At 32.2% G+C, this 17401-nt stretch overlaps 2 protein-coding genes across 8 annotated transcripts; one reads left to right on the top strand and one right to left on the bottom strand.

The window, feature by feature from the left end:
- Positions 1-78: 78 nt before the first annotated feature.
- Lap1 (leucine rich repeat containing protein 7 lap1) lies at positions 79-8482 on the top strand. 7 transcript variants are annotated; one of them, XR_011172573.1, is made up of 12 exons: positions 79-720; positions 833-999; positions 1080-1215; positions 1297-1586; positions 1656-2367; positions 2642-2832; positions 3053-3160; positions 3407-3860; positions 3953-4779; positions 4862-4933; positions 5006-5269; positions 5394-8482. XR_011172573.1 is itself a non-coding variant. In XM_069109273.1 (11 exons), the coding sequence occupies exons 2-11, from the start codon at positions 844-846 to the stop codon at positions 5180-5182; spliced, it is 3120 nt and encodes a 1039-aa protein (XP_068965374.1). In that variant the 5' UTR covers positions 79-720; positions 833-843; the 3' UTR covers positions 5183-8482. The 7 variants fall into 7 exon arrangements, 5 of the variants coding, with proteins under 5 accessions (XP_068965374.1, XP_068965373.1, XP_068965377.1 ...); XR_011172572.1 differs by having other exon boundaries at positions 5391-8482; XM_069109273.1 differs by having other exon boundaries at positions 3956-4779; positions 5006-8482.
- On the bottom strand, positions 8287-16814 carry Dbct (Dihydrolipoamide branched chain transacylase E2). Its single transcript, XM_069109288.1, has 5 exons — positions 16471-16814; positions 11376-11500; positions 10539-11082; positions 9266-9661; positions 8287-8857 (listed from the first exon to the last, which is right to left on the bottom strand). The coding sequence occupies exons 1-5, from the start codon at positions 16507-16509 to the stop codon at positions 8621-8623; spliced, it is 1341 nt and encodes a 446-aa protein (XP_068965389.1). The 5' UTR covers positions 16510-16814; the 3' UTR covers positions 8287-8620.
- Between the last annotated feature and the right edge of the window lie 587 nt (positions 16815-17401).

The following is a 17401-nucleotide window of genomic DNA, read 5'->3' as shown; positions in this document are numbered from 1 at the left end:
AATAATATTTAATAATGATTTGTCGCATCGAGTATGCGGTTTTCATCAAGCAACATGTTTATACCAATATATTTTTATACAATCTTCATTTCTTGTGTTAGTCATGTAAAAATCTATCTACTATTGTTTCAGCGATATAGTAGATCATACGTCGGGACATTATGAACTGTTATGAACATACCATTAGTTTCATCGAAGGTCTTTCAATAAATGATAAACTGGTATGTGTAAGCTTATTTGACTCTTACAAATGTGTCAAATTGTTGTACCTTCGAGAGGACGGTCTTTGTTGATTTATTGCATCGTGATTTGTTACTATTCTATTGACTTTATAAAAGAATAGAATATGTAGCAAATAAACAGTGAGATATATTCATGAAAGAAATCCTTAAAGAGAAGTATCGAATAACCTACATCTCTTGACATCTAACTAGTGTTGATCAGCGTATCGTTACGTTTTGTGAATTATTCTCATCAGCTTGAGAAAAAAATTTACCGACAAGTGCATCGCGTATCGTAATATCCGCGATGATGCGGCAAGAAATAACTTTGACGAAGCCGGCACGTAAAAAACCGAACATTGATGCATCGATAGCTGAATGATTTTCAAAAATACCATAGAACAAGAATTTTTAGCGAGTCCTTGTTTTGTTCTCTGATCTATCCTTTACCATAAATACATCGATGATCTTTTAAAGAATCGTACTTGAAGTGTTATAGGTAATAGAAAATAGGAATCTTTTGATATTTTATGAATCTCCTTGATTATTATTAAAAAATATTACATACTTTTAATAAAAATTGCATATTTCAAGAAAACATTTGTTTATAGGCATACATGAAATGGGTAGTGCTTGGTGGCAGTGTGCTGCATGTTTGAGAACACAAGAAGAAGATATCTGCGAGTTGCATTTGAATAATTGTAATCTTTATGATGTACCACCTGACGTGTTCATTTATGAAAGGACATTAGAGAAATTGTATCTTGATGCCAATAGGGTAAATATAAATATCAATTGATTTCTCACGCTGATCTAAGCTCTTTAGATTTAAGGATATTCTTCTATATTTTGTTACAGATAAAGGATCTTCCAAGGCCACTGTTTCAGTGCCATGAATTACGAGTACTTTCTCTCAGTGATAATGAAGTCACAACATTACCACCCGCCATAGCATCATTAATTAACTTGGAATATTTAGACCTCAGTAAAAATAGTATGTGTATAAGAGTACTATGTATTCTTGGATTTTGCTTATGTTCAATGTATTTATAATTATTATATTTATTTTTCTTAGGTATTAAAGAGCTACCAGATAGTATAAAAGAGTGTAAAAATCTTCGTTCTATAGATATCAGTGTTAATCCATTTGAACGTTTCCCTGATGCTATTACACATATTGTTGGATTAAGAGAATTGTATATAAATGATGCATATATAGAATATTTACCAGCAAATTTTGGAAGACTTTCAGCTTTGAAAACATTAGAACTTAGGGAAAATAACTTGATGACATTACCAAAGAGTATGAGCCGTTTAATAAATTTGCAAAGACTTGATATTGGTAATAATGATTTCACTGAATTGGTATGTTTATATTTGCCATGATTACTATTTATTAGCCAACATATATTAATGTTAATTTTATTCTTTTAGCCTGAAGTTGTTGGGGATCTTATCAATCTTACTGAATTGTGGATAGATGGTAATGATATTAGACGTGTACCACTCAACATTAATCAGCTTTACCGTTTAAATCATTTTGACTGTACAATGAATGCAATTCATATTATACCATCAGAAGTAGAAGGATGGAGAGATATTTCAATTATGCATCTTTCATCAAATGAAATTTATCAGTTACCAGATTCTCTTTGTTATCTACGTACAATTGTGACTCTTAAAGTTGATGACAATCAATTGAATGCACTGCCAAATGACATTGGACAAATGTCAAGCTTAGAGGAGCTTATAGTTACTAAGAACTTCCTTGAATATTTGCCATCATCAATAGGACTTTTGCGAAAATTACATTGTTTAAATGTAGACAATAATTACTTGAGGTGCCTTCCACCAGAGATTGGAAGTTGCACAGCATTATCGTTGCTATCATTGAGGTCGAACAATCTAACTCGAGTCCCACCTGAATTGGGACATCTATCCTCTTTAAAAGTACTCAATCTTGTAAACAATTGCATCAAATTTTTGCCTGTTTCTATGTTGAATTTGAGTAATTTGAAAGCATTATGGCTGAGTGACAATCAAAGTCAACCATTAGTGCCATTGCAGCAGGAATTCAATTGTGAAGAGGACATGATGGTGTTAAGTTGCTTTATGCTCCCACAAAAACCGCGGCAAGAACTTGAACGTAAGTATTTATATTTGTTTAATAATATACGCACATCTAATAAAATTTCGACCATTGTATAGTAGTACATAATTATAATTTTTAAAATAATATCTATACAATGTGGTACATTATTGCTGCTAGTGGATAATGAGGAAGAAGATGAAGAATGAAATGGTAAAGTATTTGCGAATAAATCCACTAGTATATGTTAATATTGTTCTCATTTAAACATATTTTGTAACTTTTAGCATAATTAAATGTATAATTATAATTCTGTGTCTTTTGCATACAGAAGTAACACCAGCTGTAGGATTAATTTCAAGTTCGATCGTTGGTACTGGAAAAAGAATATGTTTTGCTGCTGAGGTAGAATCTGAAATCCCTAGACAACTTCATCGAGCACCGACTCCCTACCCTAAAGAGCTGCGCAACCTTGCTAGGCATGCCCGAAATTTGCATCATCAATCAGCGCATGATCAAAGAGTAAGTAGGATTAGAGACACGCTTATCCTTTGCTCAGTTTCCATTCATCATTTTTTTTTATTAATTTGACAATAAACATTTTAAATCAATATGATATAGAAGTAGCACTGAAGAAAGTAGAATCTTCAAATACTATCAATATTTTCATTGTATCTTTTTGTATGCATTTTTGCATAATCAATATCTAAATTACAAGAAAATTGGCAATTGAAACTTGCAGATGCATTTAGAACAGGAGACTATGATCAAAGAAGCTATTATTGCTACAACTACTCTGGACCTTACCTCAAAATCTGGGACCTGTCTTTCACAAAGTTTATTTAATAAGGTATTCATTAGAGAATTATGAAAGAAAGACAATTTATATGACTCCAGAGTATTTATTAGTGATATTCATAGTATCAAAAATTAAAATATATAATAAAAAAACAAGTGAAATTGTGAAATCAAATGACAAAATATAATTTCAATTTGAACAAGAGTTAAACTAGTATAAAGTGGGATTGGATAAGGACAATATTAAGTCTTCCGTGGGTAAAAAATTAAATCAACTAATTAAAGATTTTTTCTGTAGGATTCACACTCATCGTTATCACCAATTGAACATTATACATTAAAGGCATGCAAGAATAATAGTTCTACGGATATTGGAACAGAGCAATCTGTTTCAGAAGAATCTTCCGATGAAGCAAACAAGACCGTACTTGCAAAAGAAAAAAGTCCGGATATCCGAGAAGCAAAATATATTCGTAATCCCACGTCTGAGTATCTTTCCAAAACTCCAACAGTAGCAGATTATGTAAATTCTACTTGGAAACCGGATGAGTACTCGAAGGCAAACACAGCAAAAATTGTTGAATCAGACAAATTTATTGAACCCTATAAGACTATGCCTATTGCCGCGAACAACAAAAATACCGATCATGTTCAAGTGTCGAAAGTAAATGAAATTCCACCCGTCCCGCCACCGTACCATATTGCAGCCGCATTTTCAAAAAAGGCGGCACTTTTTCAGCAATTGAATCAATGTAAGTCATTTCTTGTAATCATTTCTAAAATGATAATACACGCACACACACACACACACAAAATACGAATTTTATATTCTGTCACATTATAGCAGCTCCATTAGACTCGTCGACGATGGCTCCTCCACCAATTGATATGAACATATCAAATTCGAAAATATCGCAGGGAACGGAAATACAAAATTATGATGGAGAACCATTTAAAGTTGAAGAGCATTTATACAATGACAAATTTGTGTTGAATAATACAGATATGACAAACGCCTCAAGTAACGATGGAAATATAAACTCTTTTAGTGGCACCGATCAACACACGTTAACGGATTCGATCGATCCGACAGTACAGTCATTAGAAGGAGATCGATCGTTAAAACCAAGTAGAATTCCTATTTTAAAAACGAAACATTTGGAAAGTATGAATTCTATTTCAAATAGCGATCTATCGAACAAATGTACAAATTCTTCTGTTGAAGACTATGAAGCTTCAAAGATATTGAACGCATCGTGTATACCAACATCTCCTATAACTGGGAAAAAATATCGAAGTCCGTTATCTATGCAACCTAAAGTTTCGGATCGACCAAAAAAGATAATAAACGGATCTGTTTCAAATAATAATACTTCCTGTGATAATTTATCCATAAATGCAATAAACTCAAGTCCAGTTACAAATTCAAATATGGAAGGAATTTCAAAAACTTTACCTATCGAAACGACAAATACGAACAGTTCGATCAACATAAAAAATGAAACTAGCTCTGGTCGAAGTACTCCAATTCTAGCGAATAATAAATCTTTAAATGAGGTGACCAATTCTAACATTGATAATTATAAAGTTGCTGGACTGAATGAGTCATTACATTCAGAAAGAAAACCAAGATTTAAATGGATGTTCGGGCCGCACAAAAATGCTAACGTAGTATGTTCTATTTTTTTTCCTTTTTTTTTTGAACATAATGTCTTTATGTATATTTTACAATTCATAATTATTGCCTTTACAGTTGCCTGTTCAAGTGAAAAAAAATCCAGGTCTTGGTTTCAGCATTGCTGGTGGAGTGGCAGGCGCAGAAACCGTAAATATTCAAAATTTAAAACATACGCGATAAGATTTTCTATCTTTTAATCATCAGTTTTACTTATCCTAGGGAATAATTGTGACTAAAGTGAATCCAGATGGTCCAGCACAAGGTACCCTTCGACCAGGAGATAAGATCTTAGAAGTCGATGGTATAGATTTCACTAAATCTGATCATAACAATGCTGTCGCTGTCCTTCGAGCAACCGGAGCAGTAGTATCTATGATGATTAGTCGTCATCAATGACATCCAGTTAGAAAACGCAATGATATCTTCTTTTTATTTTTTGTAACTAGTGATCAGTTTATACACATCAAACTGAATACACTTCACGTAAGTTTTTTTAGTGTATATATTTCTTTAACTAATATTAGTATATACCATTATACTTATAAACACACAAAAGAAATGGAAGTTCCATTTTGTTTCTCCTGAACGCTTGTTTTCATGGTAGTAGATCATATTTCCTTTGATACTGTCAAGCAATTGAATGACTGAAACAGCGTTACCAAAGGTGGGAGTGATGGTATTTATTTGAGGAAAATATTTCTGGCTTCCAGTGGTCACAACTTGTGAACTAAGCTTTTTAAAAACAGAAATAATAACAATTTTGAGGAAGAATTCTATTCTTAGGTTATACCATAGATTAGAAACGCGTTCTCTTGCACAATTTATGATGAGGAAAAGAGTTTGAAATGTGATGTATAAAAAACTATTTTTAAGAAAAATTCCTTCATGGGCCAATCCACAGCTTACTCATATTATTTGGTTACATAAGTAGGTAAAATAGGAACTATTTAGTGAACAATCATAAGATGATAAGTTTCTTCCCGAATTTCTATCTCCAAAAGAATGCATATATTTGTGTTGTTTTATGACGTTGATTATATTTGTGTCAACTCACTTGTTCTCTTTGCAGAGAGCTGACAATGTGCCAGAAACAAAATACTATTTATTACTCATATATATTTAAAAAAATATTATATGAAAATGAATATATATTATGCATATATATTATATACAAACATTATCTCTGTCAACTAGGCGAGATTCTTACAGACACTTCTTTTGTGAGATATCATGTGAAGTACATATTTTGTATATGTAGAAAAATGGTTTTTCTACAAATTTATCCTAATGCATAGACTTTAAAAGCACAAAGAGTTCCATAATTAACTTGCGTGTATTATTTACAGTTCGTATTTAAAAAATGATACACTTTAATTTCATTTGAAAAACATATCTGTGAGAATCTTATTAATGTAAAGAAAAAAGGAATGTTCTTCTATGTGCCGTAATTTTATTGGTTATGTTTTTAATAGTTTTGTTACTATTGGTTTTGATTCTTTTTCTTCTTTCTTCCTTTTTTGATAAAAAGATACTTATCAGAAATATAAATTTACATTTTTCAAACAATTTTATATATTTTTGCTTGCCATTGTTTTTGATAAGTTTGTTTTATTAGATACTAGCAATTCTCTTATCATAAAGTCAGCTGTTAAGTGTTTGATAAAATGAGAACTTTATTGTTATGGTTGTGAATTATTATATTTCATTCATTCTATGTAAAGGAACAAATGTATGTACCTTGTAGGAACTGTTTTCGAACAACAGTTATTAATATGGCATAATAATGCCAAATCATAAGATAAAACACTACTTTTCTATGTTAGTGAAGTTATATTAAAAGAAAAAAGAAAAAAAGAAAATTATTCATGTAAATGGAGTAGAGCTGTGAGATAAATGTTTAGAAAGGTTGTGTGGTGATGTATAGCACAAGTGAACTATTCATGTCAAGTTATGAGTTGTAATATAGTATACTATTTGTATCCCAGAACTTTTATAGCAAGATAACAATATTGCACTTCACTTTACCTCGCATATACAAAACAATTACTATGCACATTCTCTTTATTTATACATTTTTTTACATTTGAATTAGTTTCATTAGTTATAAGGACTTTTAGAAGAAATGGTTTATGCATTTTTATAGATATGTTTAAGTAAATATGTATTGTTTGATTTTATTGCTTTCTATATTTTTTTGATGTTTTTCAAAGTCGATACAAAATATTTTTTGATATTCATTTTTGTAGTAATTTTTTAAATAACTCGCTTAAAACGATATTACAGTTATATGGTAGCTATACAGTGGAAAACTATACATACATGCGCTCGTGTATGTTCAGCATAACTTCAAATATATATGAATTGTTCTCTTCTATAATTATCAGAGCTTTGAATATCTCAATACATTATTTGAAACTATAATGAAGCATAGAACTTCCAGAATCAAGAATTATAAAAAAAAATGTTATACTTACAGAAAGATTTGTTTCGCGAAATACCGGTGATACTTATTCATTGAATAAGAAATACACCTTCTATGGGAAATACGTAGAATTTTGATATATTTTAGAAGTAAACTGACAAAAAGAGCAGATTATTTTTGATTTAGGTATTTTGTGAAAGTAATTTTAGATGACTATATACCCAATTCTTAGTAAAAATTATATATGTTTTGATTATTTTTTATGAGTACATGTAGTTCTATAATATATATAGGTATACATAAAAGCAGCTTGATATTTAAATTTTTGAACTAACTATATTATCAATAATAATCTGCATACCTAGTCATATTGGAAAGTAAGAAGTATAATCGAAGGTGGATTATATTTTTGCCTGATAATACTTGTATTTTTATTAATATTTTGTGTATTTTTTTAACATCAATTTTATGTATAAGATTTATAATAGAAAAGAATGCTTATTTATTGTATGCTTTATGTTTCAATAAATATTCTATTTGTTTATACATAACAAATGTACAAACTGGATTTTGCATATGTATTAATACTTTTTTAGCAAGATATAACATCTCATTTTAAATATTATTTTATGCTCAAATACTCAATTAATGTCTTCTGCAGCATAAATTGAAATTTTTATTGTCAAAAAAAATTTTGGACCATGAAATGCATATACAATCTTTTCTACTACTCTACTACTAAACAGACTGACTACTTTTTGAGCAAATATTTAAGTGGCATTTAATGGAATGTACTGATTGTATGGAAAATGTGTGATTAAAAATGCGATACATGAAACTGTATATATAAAAAATTGAAAATATATAAGTGTACAAGTGGTTGTATTCATTATTTAGATCTTCATTGCAATCAATATTTTATTCGATATTAGTTTTTAATAATTTCTTCATTTTATAAGATTAACCAATGCTTTCAATAATTTGATAGAATAATATTCCAATTAAGTCGAAGAAAATAGTTATTAAAAAGACAACATTAATTAGTACAACCACTTCCTTGACATATTTTTTTGGAATATCTGTTCAAACAATTTGTATTACAATGTATGATAGATTAAATGTACAAGAAATGCTCACAGTGGTTTGACTGGTCATATAATGACTACCATACAGTTGTATGAAACTTTGAATTTGTTAGAAAAAGATATTTTACCTTTCTTAAAAAGTCCTAGTTGGTTGTGCAGCAATAAATAAATTAATATTTACGTACAAAATGTTTAAAAATTTCACTACACTCTACATATCAATCCTTATCGATAATATTCAAGTATGGTATAAAGTTTTTTAATCATTCGTAACTTATTACGTATAAAAAATTCCCATAAAAAACATCCTTACTTCAAAATACATTTTCACGCTCCTAACAGTAAAAATACAGGGTTTTCAATGTAATGTTTCCAGAGATTTGAATACTTAGCCATTGTGACGCCATCCACTATTCGATGATCGGCAGCCCAGCTAATGGAAATTATGTTTGCGGCTCCTACGTTTCCTTTATCGTCGAAGCGTGGTAATTTCTGCACTCTTCCAAACGCGCCGATCACAATTTGTGGAGGAAGAATCACCGGTTTTGTATATGTACCGCCGACCTGTCAATGACGATTGAATCTGTTTTAAATTGAATCTATGTCATATGATCAACAAATGGATAATGAATCGTAAATCGTTTGTTTGAAATTTGTTATATAAACTACTCAGAAGCCAAATTGATCAACTCCACTTCATAAAAATTTCGAAATTTTAGTACTAAAATACATCATCAATGTTTCATTTTTCGGGAAACAAACGATTAACTTTAATCTAATCGATCAGTTACGCTTTTATGTGATTTATATAACGACTGTCTTCGGATTTAAATTCAATTTAGATATAGTTTAAATCTAAATTGAATTCTTTCGATCTAAAATAGTTTTGTAATTTGGTTTGATCATTTAATAATCGATATGTTTCAATTCATTACTAATTTAACACCATTTGGAAATAATTTCTATACTTACAACACCTATGTTCGACAGTGAAAACGTTGTATTCGATAAATCGTTTGGCGGGATCGAAGATTTTCTTCCAAGTTCTTGAAGACGGTTTAATTGCTTTGCGATCTCTATAATATCTAAATCCTGAACATTTTTAATATTCGGTACAATTAAGCCCTCAGGTGTATCCATAGCAATGCCGATGTTATGCCTCTTTTGAATACGTAACGTTTGATTTTCTTCATCAAGCCAGGCGTTTAACTGTGGCACCTTTTCTAATGCTCTAGATGCGGCTTTTATGAAAAACGGCATCAAGCTTAAAGAAACGCCTTGCTCTTTCACCGAATCCTTCACTTCGTTTCGGTAGTCCATCAGTCTGTTAACGTTACACTCATCGCTGTACACAAAGTGTGGTATACTCTGTAAATATGTGTTGGTTTCGTAAATTTTTCGCAGCGGACTCGTTTAATTACATGTTTATTTTTGGACGTTTATTTGGGACATGGAATTAACGACGTTAGCACATAGGAGACCGTGTACACGTCATATTTGAACATGAAAGATAAGAGGTTGGGTGATGAGACGATTAAAATGGCCGTATTTTCCCGTTTGAACGGTGTTTCGTCTGTCAAGGTTGACAGGAAATTCGGGCAGAGTAGATGCTCGTATTCGATCGATCGCTATCAATCATGTATGTCAACGTCACTTTTAGACGACGCACTTCTGTTGTCGGTATCGTCGTGATTCGCGCATTTCAACTACAAACATAGTACATTGAAATTTTTCTGGGCAACGAGACTCGTGCGCTTGTTACTATTATTAAATAAAAAATTTATCTTCTCTTTTCTTGTTATCTATGAAAAGGTTGTCAGGTTATTTAATCCGCAAACCAATTATCGATTAACTGACCGTTTATTTAGTTACTGCAACCACGTGGACACGCGATAGACAAAATTTTGCTAATCTTGCAATTTATGACTGGTGTGCGTTTTAACCCAAACTGCGCTTATTAATTTTGCAGTTTTAATGCATTCGTTACGGCATTACTTGAATTTCTTTTCATTTTCGCGGAAAATTCATTTTTAATAATAACATCCGAACAACTTAAGGTAGATAATCTATGTCTTTAGCTTTGTTTTTTGTGCAGATTTCCCCAAAATAAGATTGAAAATAAACTCGATTAAAATAATAATAAAATATAATATCATTCAATATAAAAGAAAAAAAGCAAAATATATATCTTCGAAATTTCTGTTTGTGTAATATTTTCTCGAAACGATAGAGAAATCCAGCTTACCAGAGACTGCGTCATCGTTTTCCACATATGCTTGGCATAGCCTTTTATCGGTATCACCGTTTCCGCCGTTGGTTTTTCTTCGACCCTTTTTCTCTCGGAGCTAGTAGACATTTTTTCCAAATGAGTCAATATATCCTCTTTAAGTATTCGATTACCTTTGCCCGTAGGAATGACGTCCTTTAGCTTAATATGATTCTCCATAGCTATTCTTCTGACCGCAGGAGTTGCTAGCGCCTTGTCTAACCCATATTTTACTGCGTAGTCTTCCTCGTCACCTTTAACGCTCTGCTTGTTATCGGTTTTTATAGTTTGTTGTTGCGGATGCTGTTTGTCAGAGATCATCGTTTTAACTTCCGTGTTCCCATTATCACCATCTAGTTCGATGTCCAGCAATGAATCTCCTATCAGAGCTACGTCGTCCACCTTGTAGTGCAGGGCTTTAATTAATCCGTCGTAACGGCTGGTAATCGTCACAGATGCTTTGTCGCTTTGAACCTCACAAATGTTATCGAATTGAGACACCCGGTCGCCTGGTTTCACGAACCTATGCATTCGAATGTACCAAGTCAGAATTTAATTATCTTTACGGTACATTAGATCGAAACGCAGTGTTATCGACTGACATGTATTATGTGTATGTGTATGTTAGGATTAGTTTATGTATTCTCATGTGAATGCAACTTTTTCATTTTTTTTTTCAATAATATACATATATATAATATATTCTGTAATATATTATTAAAAGATAATCTGATGACAGTGGAGGGGGAAAATGATCGGCAATTGCGAAAGCTTCGTGTGTATGATGGTTAACGGCAAATTCTTTGTTTTGCTCACCACTCTTTTATCGTGACGTCTCGAATTCCTTCTCCGATATCCGATAGTTTGAAGGGGACGACGGTCCCGCAGCGAAAGCAGCTTACGGAGAAGAATCGACATTTTTGATCGCGTACATTTCTACCCTAAATAAACATAGATTTCTCTTTGTATACTCGTCTGCAATAACTTAGAAATCCTTGCTTCTGTCTGAACGATTTTGTCCATCCTTTATTTTAAATTTTATATTAGAAGTGTCGAGACGAGAAAATTGCATATCAAATATTTAGATTGAAACATCGATTTTAAAAAAATATAACGTCATACTTTAAATTTTGAGCGTTAAAATGGAAATTTATCGATTATCGATATGTGATTAATTTAATTACGATTGTACAATCGATTTGTGCGATGTATCGGTAGCCATTTTTAGTTTGTTTTGACTTATGTGAAAGTATCGGATATAATAATATACATACATGCAAATTGTGCGATTAATTGTAAAAGTATAATGTAAAAAATTGTGAAATTCGAACGCCTGGAACGGCTACTTGGCCTTCGTCATCCTCGGTTGTAGGAAGAGAAAGCGTCAACGCTTGAGGGTGCCATAAATTAAGCCTTCCCTTTGTGCGGTGTCGTCGGCTAACGGATCCCAACATTTTGCGACTGTGATGCCTAGTATACACGGGCGAACGAAACCGACTATTTCGTACGTTTCCTACCATCCTGAATAAACACAGCATCTCGGATAAATCGAGATGCGTTTATATGAATGATAGATTATATTCTCTTGAAATTCGCTTACAAAAATATCTTGCGAGTCTTTTTTGAAGAATTTAAATCGATGTTCGAATTGAATCGATTAATATACTGTGATAATATTTTCTCAAGTTCAATCTTAATTGAGTTAAGAATAATGTAATCAGAAGAATGATGACTGTGATTAATGAATTATACAATTTATCATATTTGTCGACATCATGATATATATAAAAAAACTATATCATGACGTGTGTCAAGCATTTCAACATTATCCAATCCGTGTCTATTACAAATATTTGTAACAACCTAACCCCAATCAATGATTTATCGAGGCAATTGCTTTATTTGGCGGGAAAACATTGCCCAATCATTGTACGCATTCCGTAGAAGCTACCCAATCAAAACAATTCTTTTTTTAAATTTTTACGATTACGTAATTATAGGATAGTTTCTATTGGATTAATTAGATTAAATACTCGATTCGATATTTGAGACGAAATCAAAATGCATAGAAACCAAGCCGGAAGTCTCTTACCATATAATTCCATATCAATTCCGTTCCGTATTCGGATACAAAACGCAGACGCTTTCACCAACTTTGATCAGACGGGTAGGTCACGTGTTAATTTCATTTATTGCGTCGCGGCTAAGTGTTTATTGCTTTAGTAGTCCTTTATCGTATAATTTGTCCGAAGACCGCAAAATGGAGTGTATCGTAAGTGACGTTCCCTAGTAGAACATATATATTGGCTCTCTAAAGTTTGAACAATCCCAATATAAACGGCACATAACAAGGTTGCTAACCAATCCTGCGTCATGCCAATTAAACACATCGGCCGATTCGATGTACGAAATATTTGCAGTTTTCTGTGTACTCTAAATATACCCTCTGATTTGTTTAATGCATTCCATGTCGTACCGATTTACTGCGATTTGTCATCGGTCACATATTAAACATAAAAGATATAACCTAACAAACACGAAGATGGCACCCCACTGGGGGTAGCCACCCACATGATAATCAAACAGCTAAAAAATTCTACCAAATGTCCAAATTGGACAAATTGTGAATGTGAAATATTAAATAAAAAAAACATATTAAAGATACAAGCGATTATCCTTAGAACGGTTGTAAACGACTCATAGTATGATAAAAATGAAGAAATTCTAAAAGACTTAAAAATTCCAACAGTGTAGGAAGAGAACCAGAACTTTGCAAAAAAAGGTACAACGATAGAATTGCAGTGCATATGAACCAATTAACAACGAAAGTGTACGAAGCTTACACTAGTAGAAGACTAAAGAAGAAACATTCGTGTGACCTAATTCCAATATAGAACTATTAGTATCATTATTGTAATATATATGTATATGTCTATATATGTATGTCGGAGACGAAAGGATATCGGGGCCTCCCTTTTGGAATGTTGGGGAAAACCCCAATACCCTAGTCCAGACTTTTACTATAGCTACACTTAAGTAATAAAACTAAGAAATAGTTGTAATGTTCTAATTCGATTATGGGTGCTCAAGGTTTATGATGATGGGCTTGGGCTCGAAGTGACATAAAGGGTCACTGAATGTAGCCGCGGTCAGGGGGGACGTATACCTAACAGAGGTATGGAATAATTATATAGCTCTCCTTAAAAACAAAGATTGACCCGAGAGGTGGAGAGAGTACTATATAAGGGCAGTTCCACTTGGACTGCGATTGAGTCTATTCAGAAGAGTGTTACTTGCACATTGAGTGACACCAGGATCGTGTATCACATCGCATTCGTCGTCCCGTTGGGCGTGGATTCGTTATCGAACCTGAATTCATTGTCATTGACATCTCGACCATCCGATCGCCGCTATTGCTTGTGGCCTCTTGTAATAGTCACATTTGTGCCAATAAATATCAGCTATAACCACGATGGTAAATTCGAGTGAAGGTTCGTCAAACGCCCAAAATTCCAACATTAATCTAACATGTATATAGACGATATATGTGTGTATATACGTACATATATTGACAATTTGTAATGGCATCTCAATGGAGATGACCATTCAAGTGCCAGCAATCCCAACGGCTACCGTAATCTATCAAATGTCTTCTCAGACAGATTGCATTAAAAAATATGGAAAATATAAAAAAAGTGTTGTTACCGGTGACTCATATAGAATATGTTCATTATATTTATAAAATAAATCGTGTTCCATAATAGTTACAAAATTACAAAAACTATTATTATACAGAAAAAAATTTTAACACTTCTAGAAATATTTTGCAAATGTAAATGTAACATTGTAATGAGACCCAACCATCGTGATTATATTGGTAAAGTTAGGAACACATTTGGAAACATGAATGAAAGCTAAAAGATATTTAGCGTAAGTATATATTTCATAGAAATCACAAAAGTATTTAAACAATCAATTATCGATTATATTAATGAGTGTTAAAATTTAGTAGGAAAATCTTTAATATCAATTATATATATATATATATATATATATATATATAATTAGGATATTTAGGATATTTAGGATATTTATATCAGAAGGTTGCGTGTTCAGATCACGTCGGGGTCACCAATGTAGAGGACTTGTAGAGGATTGGTAGTTAGAATAACGAGAACTTACTGTTGCAACCAGTCAAATATATTTAAATTAAATAAATAAATAAATATAAATAATGTTGTTGAGACGCTCGTACAGTGCATAGGTTGCAAAATAAGATCGCTGATAAATACTCGATAAATGCTCGATGGATACTCGTAAATACTGCTCGATAACTCTAGATAACTCGTCGATAACTCGATAGATAACTCACTCGCTTGCGATCGTGTCGGTCTATTTATACTGGTCGGGGGAGAGTCGGAAAATTCAAATTCGTCTTTGTTCGACGGTTGTACGTAGCGGCGACATTGTTTTGCCCGGAGTTTATTTATTCTTACACTACGTGTATCCTAACGATCTTGATACTCCGAGGTAAAACAGCATGATTTGAATTGTCTTCTAACTCATGTGCCGCTACATTTACTATGACTATTCACTATTCACGCAGTATACTAATTTTTAATGAAATATACAGTGCCAAACAAAAATATTGACATAGCCTGGAGTTTCGTATAAAATTTTTTGTAAATCTGTAAAGTAAATCTGTAAAATATAATTGTCATCCATAAAGTTTAAGTATACCTAGAATCACAAATTTAAAAAATAATTTTAATATTAGATTAAAAGAAACAAAATAAAATACGCATAAAGGTAAAATACACAAAAAGTTTTTAGCGGAACAAAAGTATTGGTACACTTGAAAAATTTGTTACTATCTGTATTCTACCTAACCATTTTTAACGTTTGGACATTTGTTATGTCGTGGGAAATTTTCTTATTCAAACTGATCGTTATTTTTTAAAGTTACTAAGAATGTTTTGCAGAACAAGAAAAAGCGTAAATAATGGGAAGTAAAACAAAAGAAACAATAATTGCTAAAGGAGAGATTGTATAAAATTTGGTGTATGAGCTCTTCTGGTATATGAGAGGTTGTTTCTATTGAAAATGCCATGGACAAATATGATTATTTAAATATTTTAAAGTAAAAGTGAGGAAAAATGCAATTTAGAACAAGATTATTATTTTCAACAGGATAATGATCCCACACACAAACTTTACATTGCTAAGCAATGGATGATTTTTAATACACTGTATATACTAACGACTCCCTCACAATCCCCAGACCTCACTCTTATCGAATATCTTTATTTTGGATTTAAAAAAAGCATTAAAACGCATCATATTATCTCTAAGCAAGATCTGGGGAAAGTACTCAAAAGTTCAACAGTTACAAAAAAGTTAGTATATTCAATGCCAAGAAATTTTATACGAAGATCTTATAGAACAATACTTTTGTGTCGTACTGTATGTTTGTAGTAAATATCTTGTAACTTTTATACCTATAAATTTTTAGATTGATTCCAAATACATACCAATATAATCGCGACAGCCGTGTCTTATTTTGCCAATCAAATTTTAAAATGTTCTATATAATACGTACAATATACACATAAAAGTTTTCTATGATAAATGTTCAAATACTTTTGTGAGCAATTGTACGTATATTATACGTATGTATAGCGTAATGATTATGCACGTAGTGGCCAGTGATGTAGGCATTTTAAGCGCGATAACCTCTTATCCTTTTCGTCGAGTAAACGCGAGTGTCAGATTATATTGTGTGAACACGCAGACGAAAATTTCCGAAAATAACCGAGATTGTACGATGGTATCCGCCACGATCTCCACGGAATATAATTAGCGATTTATTATGTTTACCATCTATTGCTTTAAATGAATAATGTCCCCTTACCAGAAGTGCCGTGACTGTCAGTCTCCAGGTTAAGGCCATTGTAAACAATCTTCACCGTTTCGAAAGCAATCGAAATTTCCTTTCGAAAGATGTTTAAGCTGCCGAAAAAGCGTGGAGTCGTTGATAATGACACAGCTGTACTGGCATGTAGATCTTTCACGACGTTATCGTTTGTCTTCGGTAGTAGTCTTCGAAATATGTTTTCGTTCGCGTGTCCGGAAGAAGTTACGCAACGTATGAGTAATACCGATGAATAACAATTGTTTCGTTAAAGATTGTGTTTTATTGCGTTTCTCCACTGTACAATTGTTGAAAGTTTCAACTTGTTTCAGCTCCTTCCGTGTTTCTGTTCTTCGTCAATGAAGTTTGAAACCATCGAAACTCATCGAAGAAGATGTATTCGTTATTTTACGCAAATTTAATGGTATTTAAATACAATGCACATCGAATTTGCATCCTGAAATGAGGAGATAATCAACGATTATATTTTGAAATATAATTATTACTTCAATTGCACCACAAACAAAGACACGTTCGTACGGAATCGAATATCGGAATATTGTGTCGTAGATATTCTGTTTCGGTGATCTCGGTGGATATTTTTGGCGTCTTCTCGTTGTCTAAAAAAATTTGGCTTTACATGGAACATGGGTCATGAATATTCTTACGCGGGTCACCTGATAATAAGATGCGTTTGAATATAAAACAATTTTTGTATAATAATTTATATACAGCGTGGACTTATATTCGTGTTATAAGTGAATTCTAGGTGACTGTATTAACAGGTAATTTGGTATTATAATCCGGTGACTCCGGTTGATAAAAATATAGTGAGCGCTGTTTGTAGTTGCTAATCTATACACTTTAGTAATATTCATATACTGTTACTACAAATCGACTAAAGTTTCCGTAAAAATCCACGAAGAGACAA

Source organism: Bombus flavifrons, chromosome 3, assembly GCF_040668555.2.
Source record: "Bombus flavifrons isolate JBK064 chromosome 3, iyBomFlav1_principal, whole genome shotgun sequence".
NCBI classification, from domain to species: domain Eukaryota; kingdom Metazoa; phylum Arthropoda; class Insecta; order Hymenoptera; family Apidae; genus Bombus; species Bombus flavifrons.
This window is presented reverse-complemented; position numbering and strand designations above follow the sequence as displayed.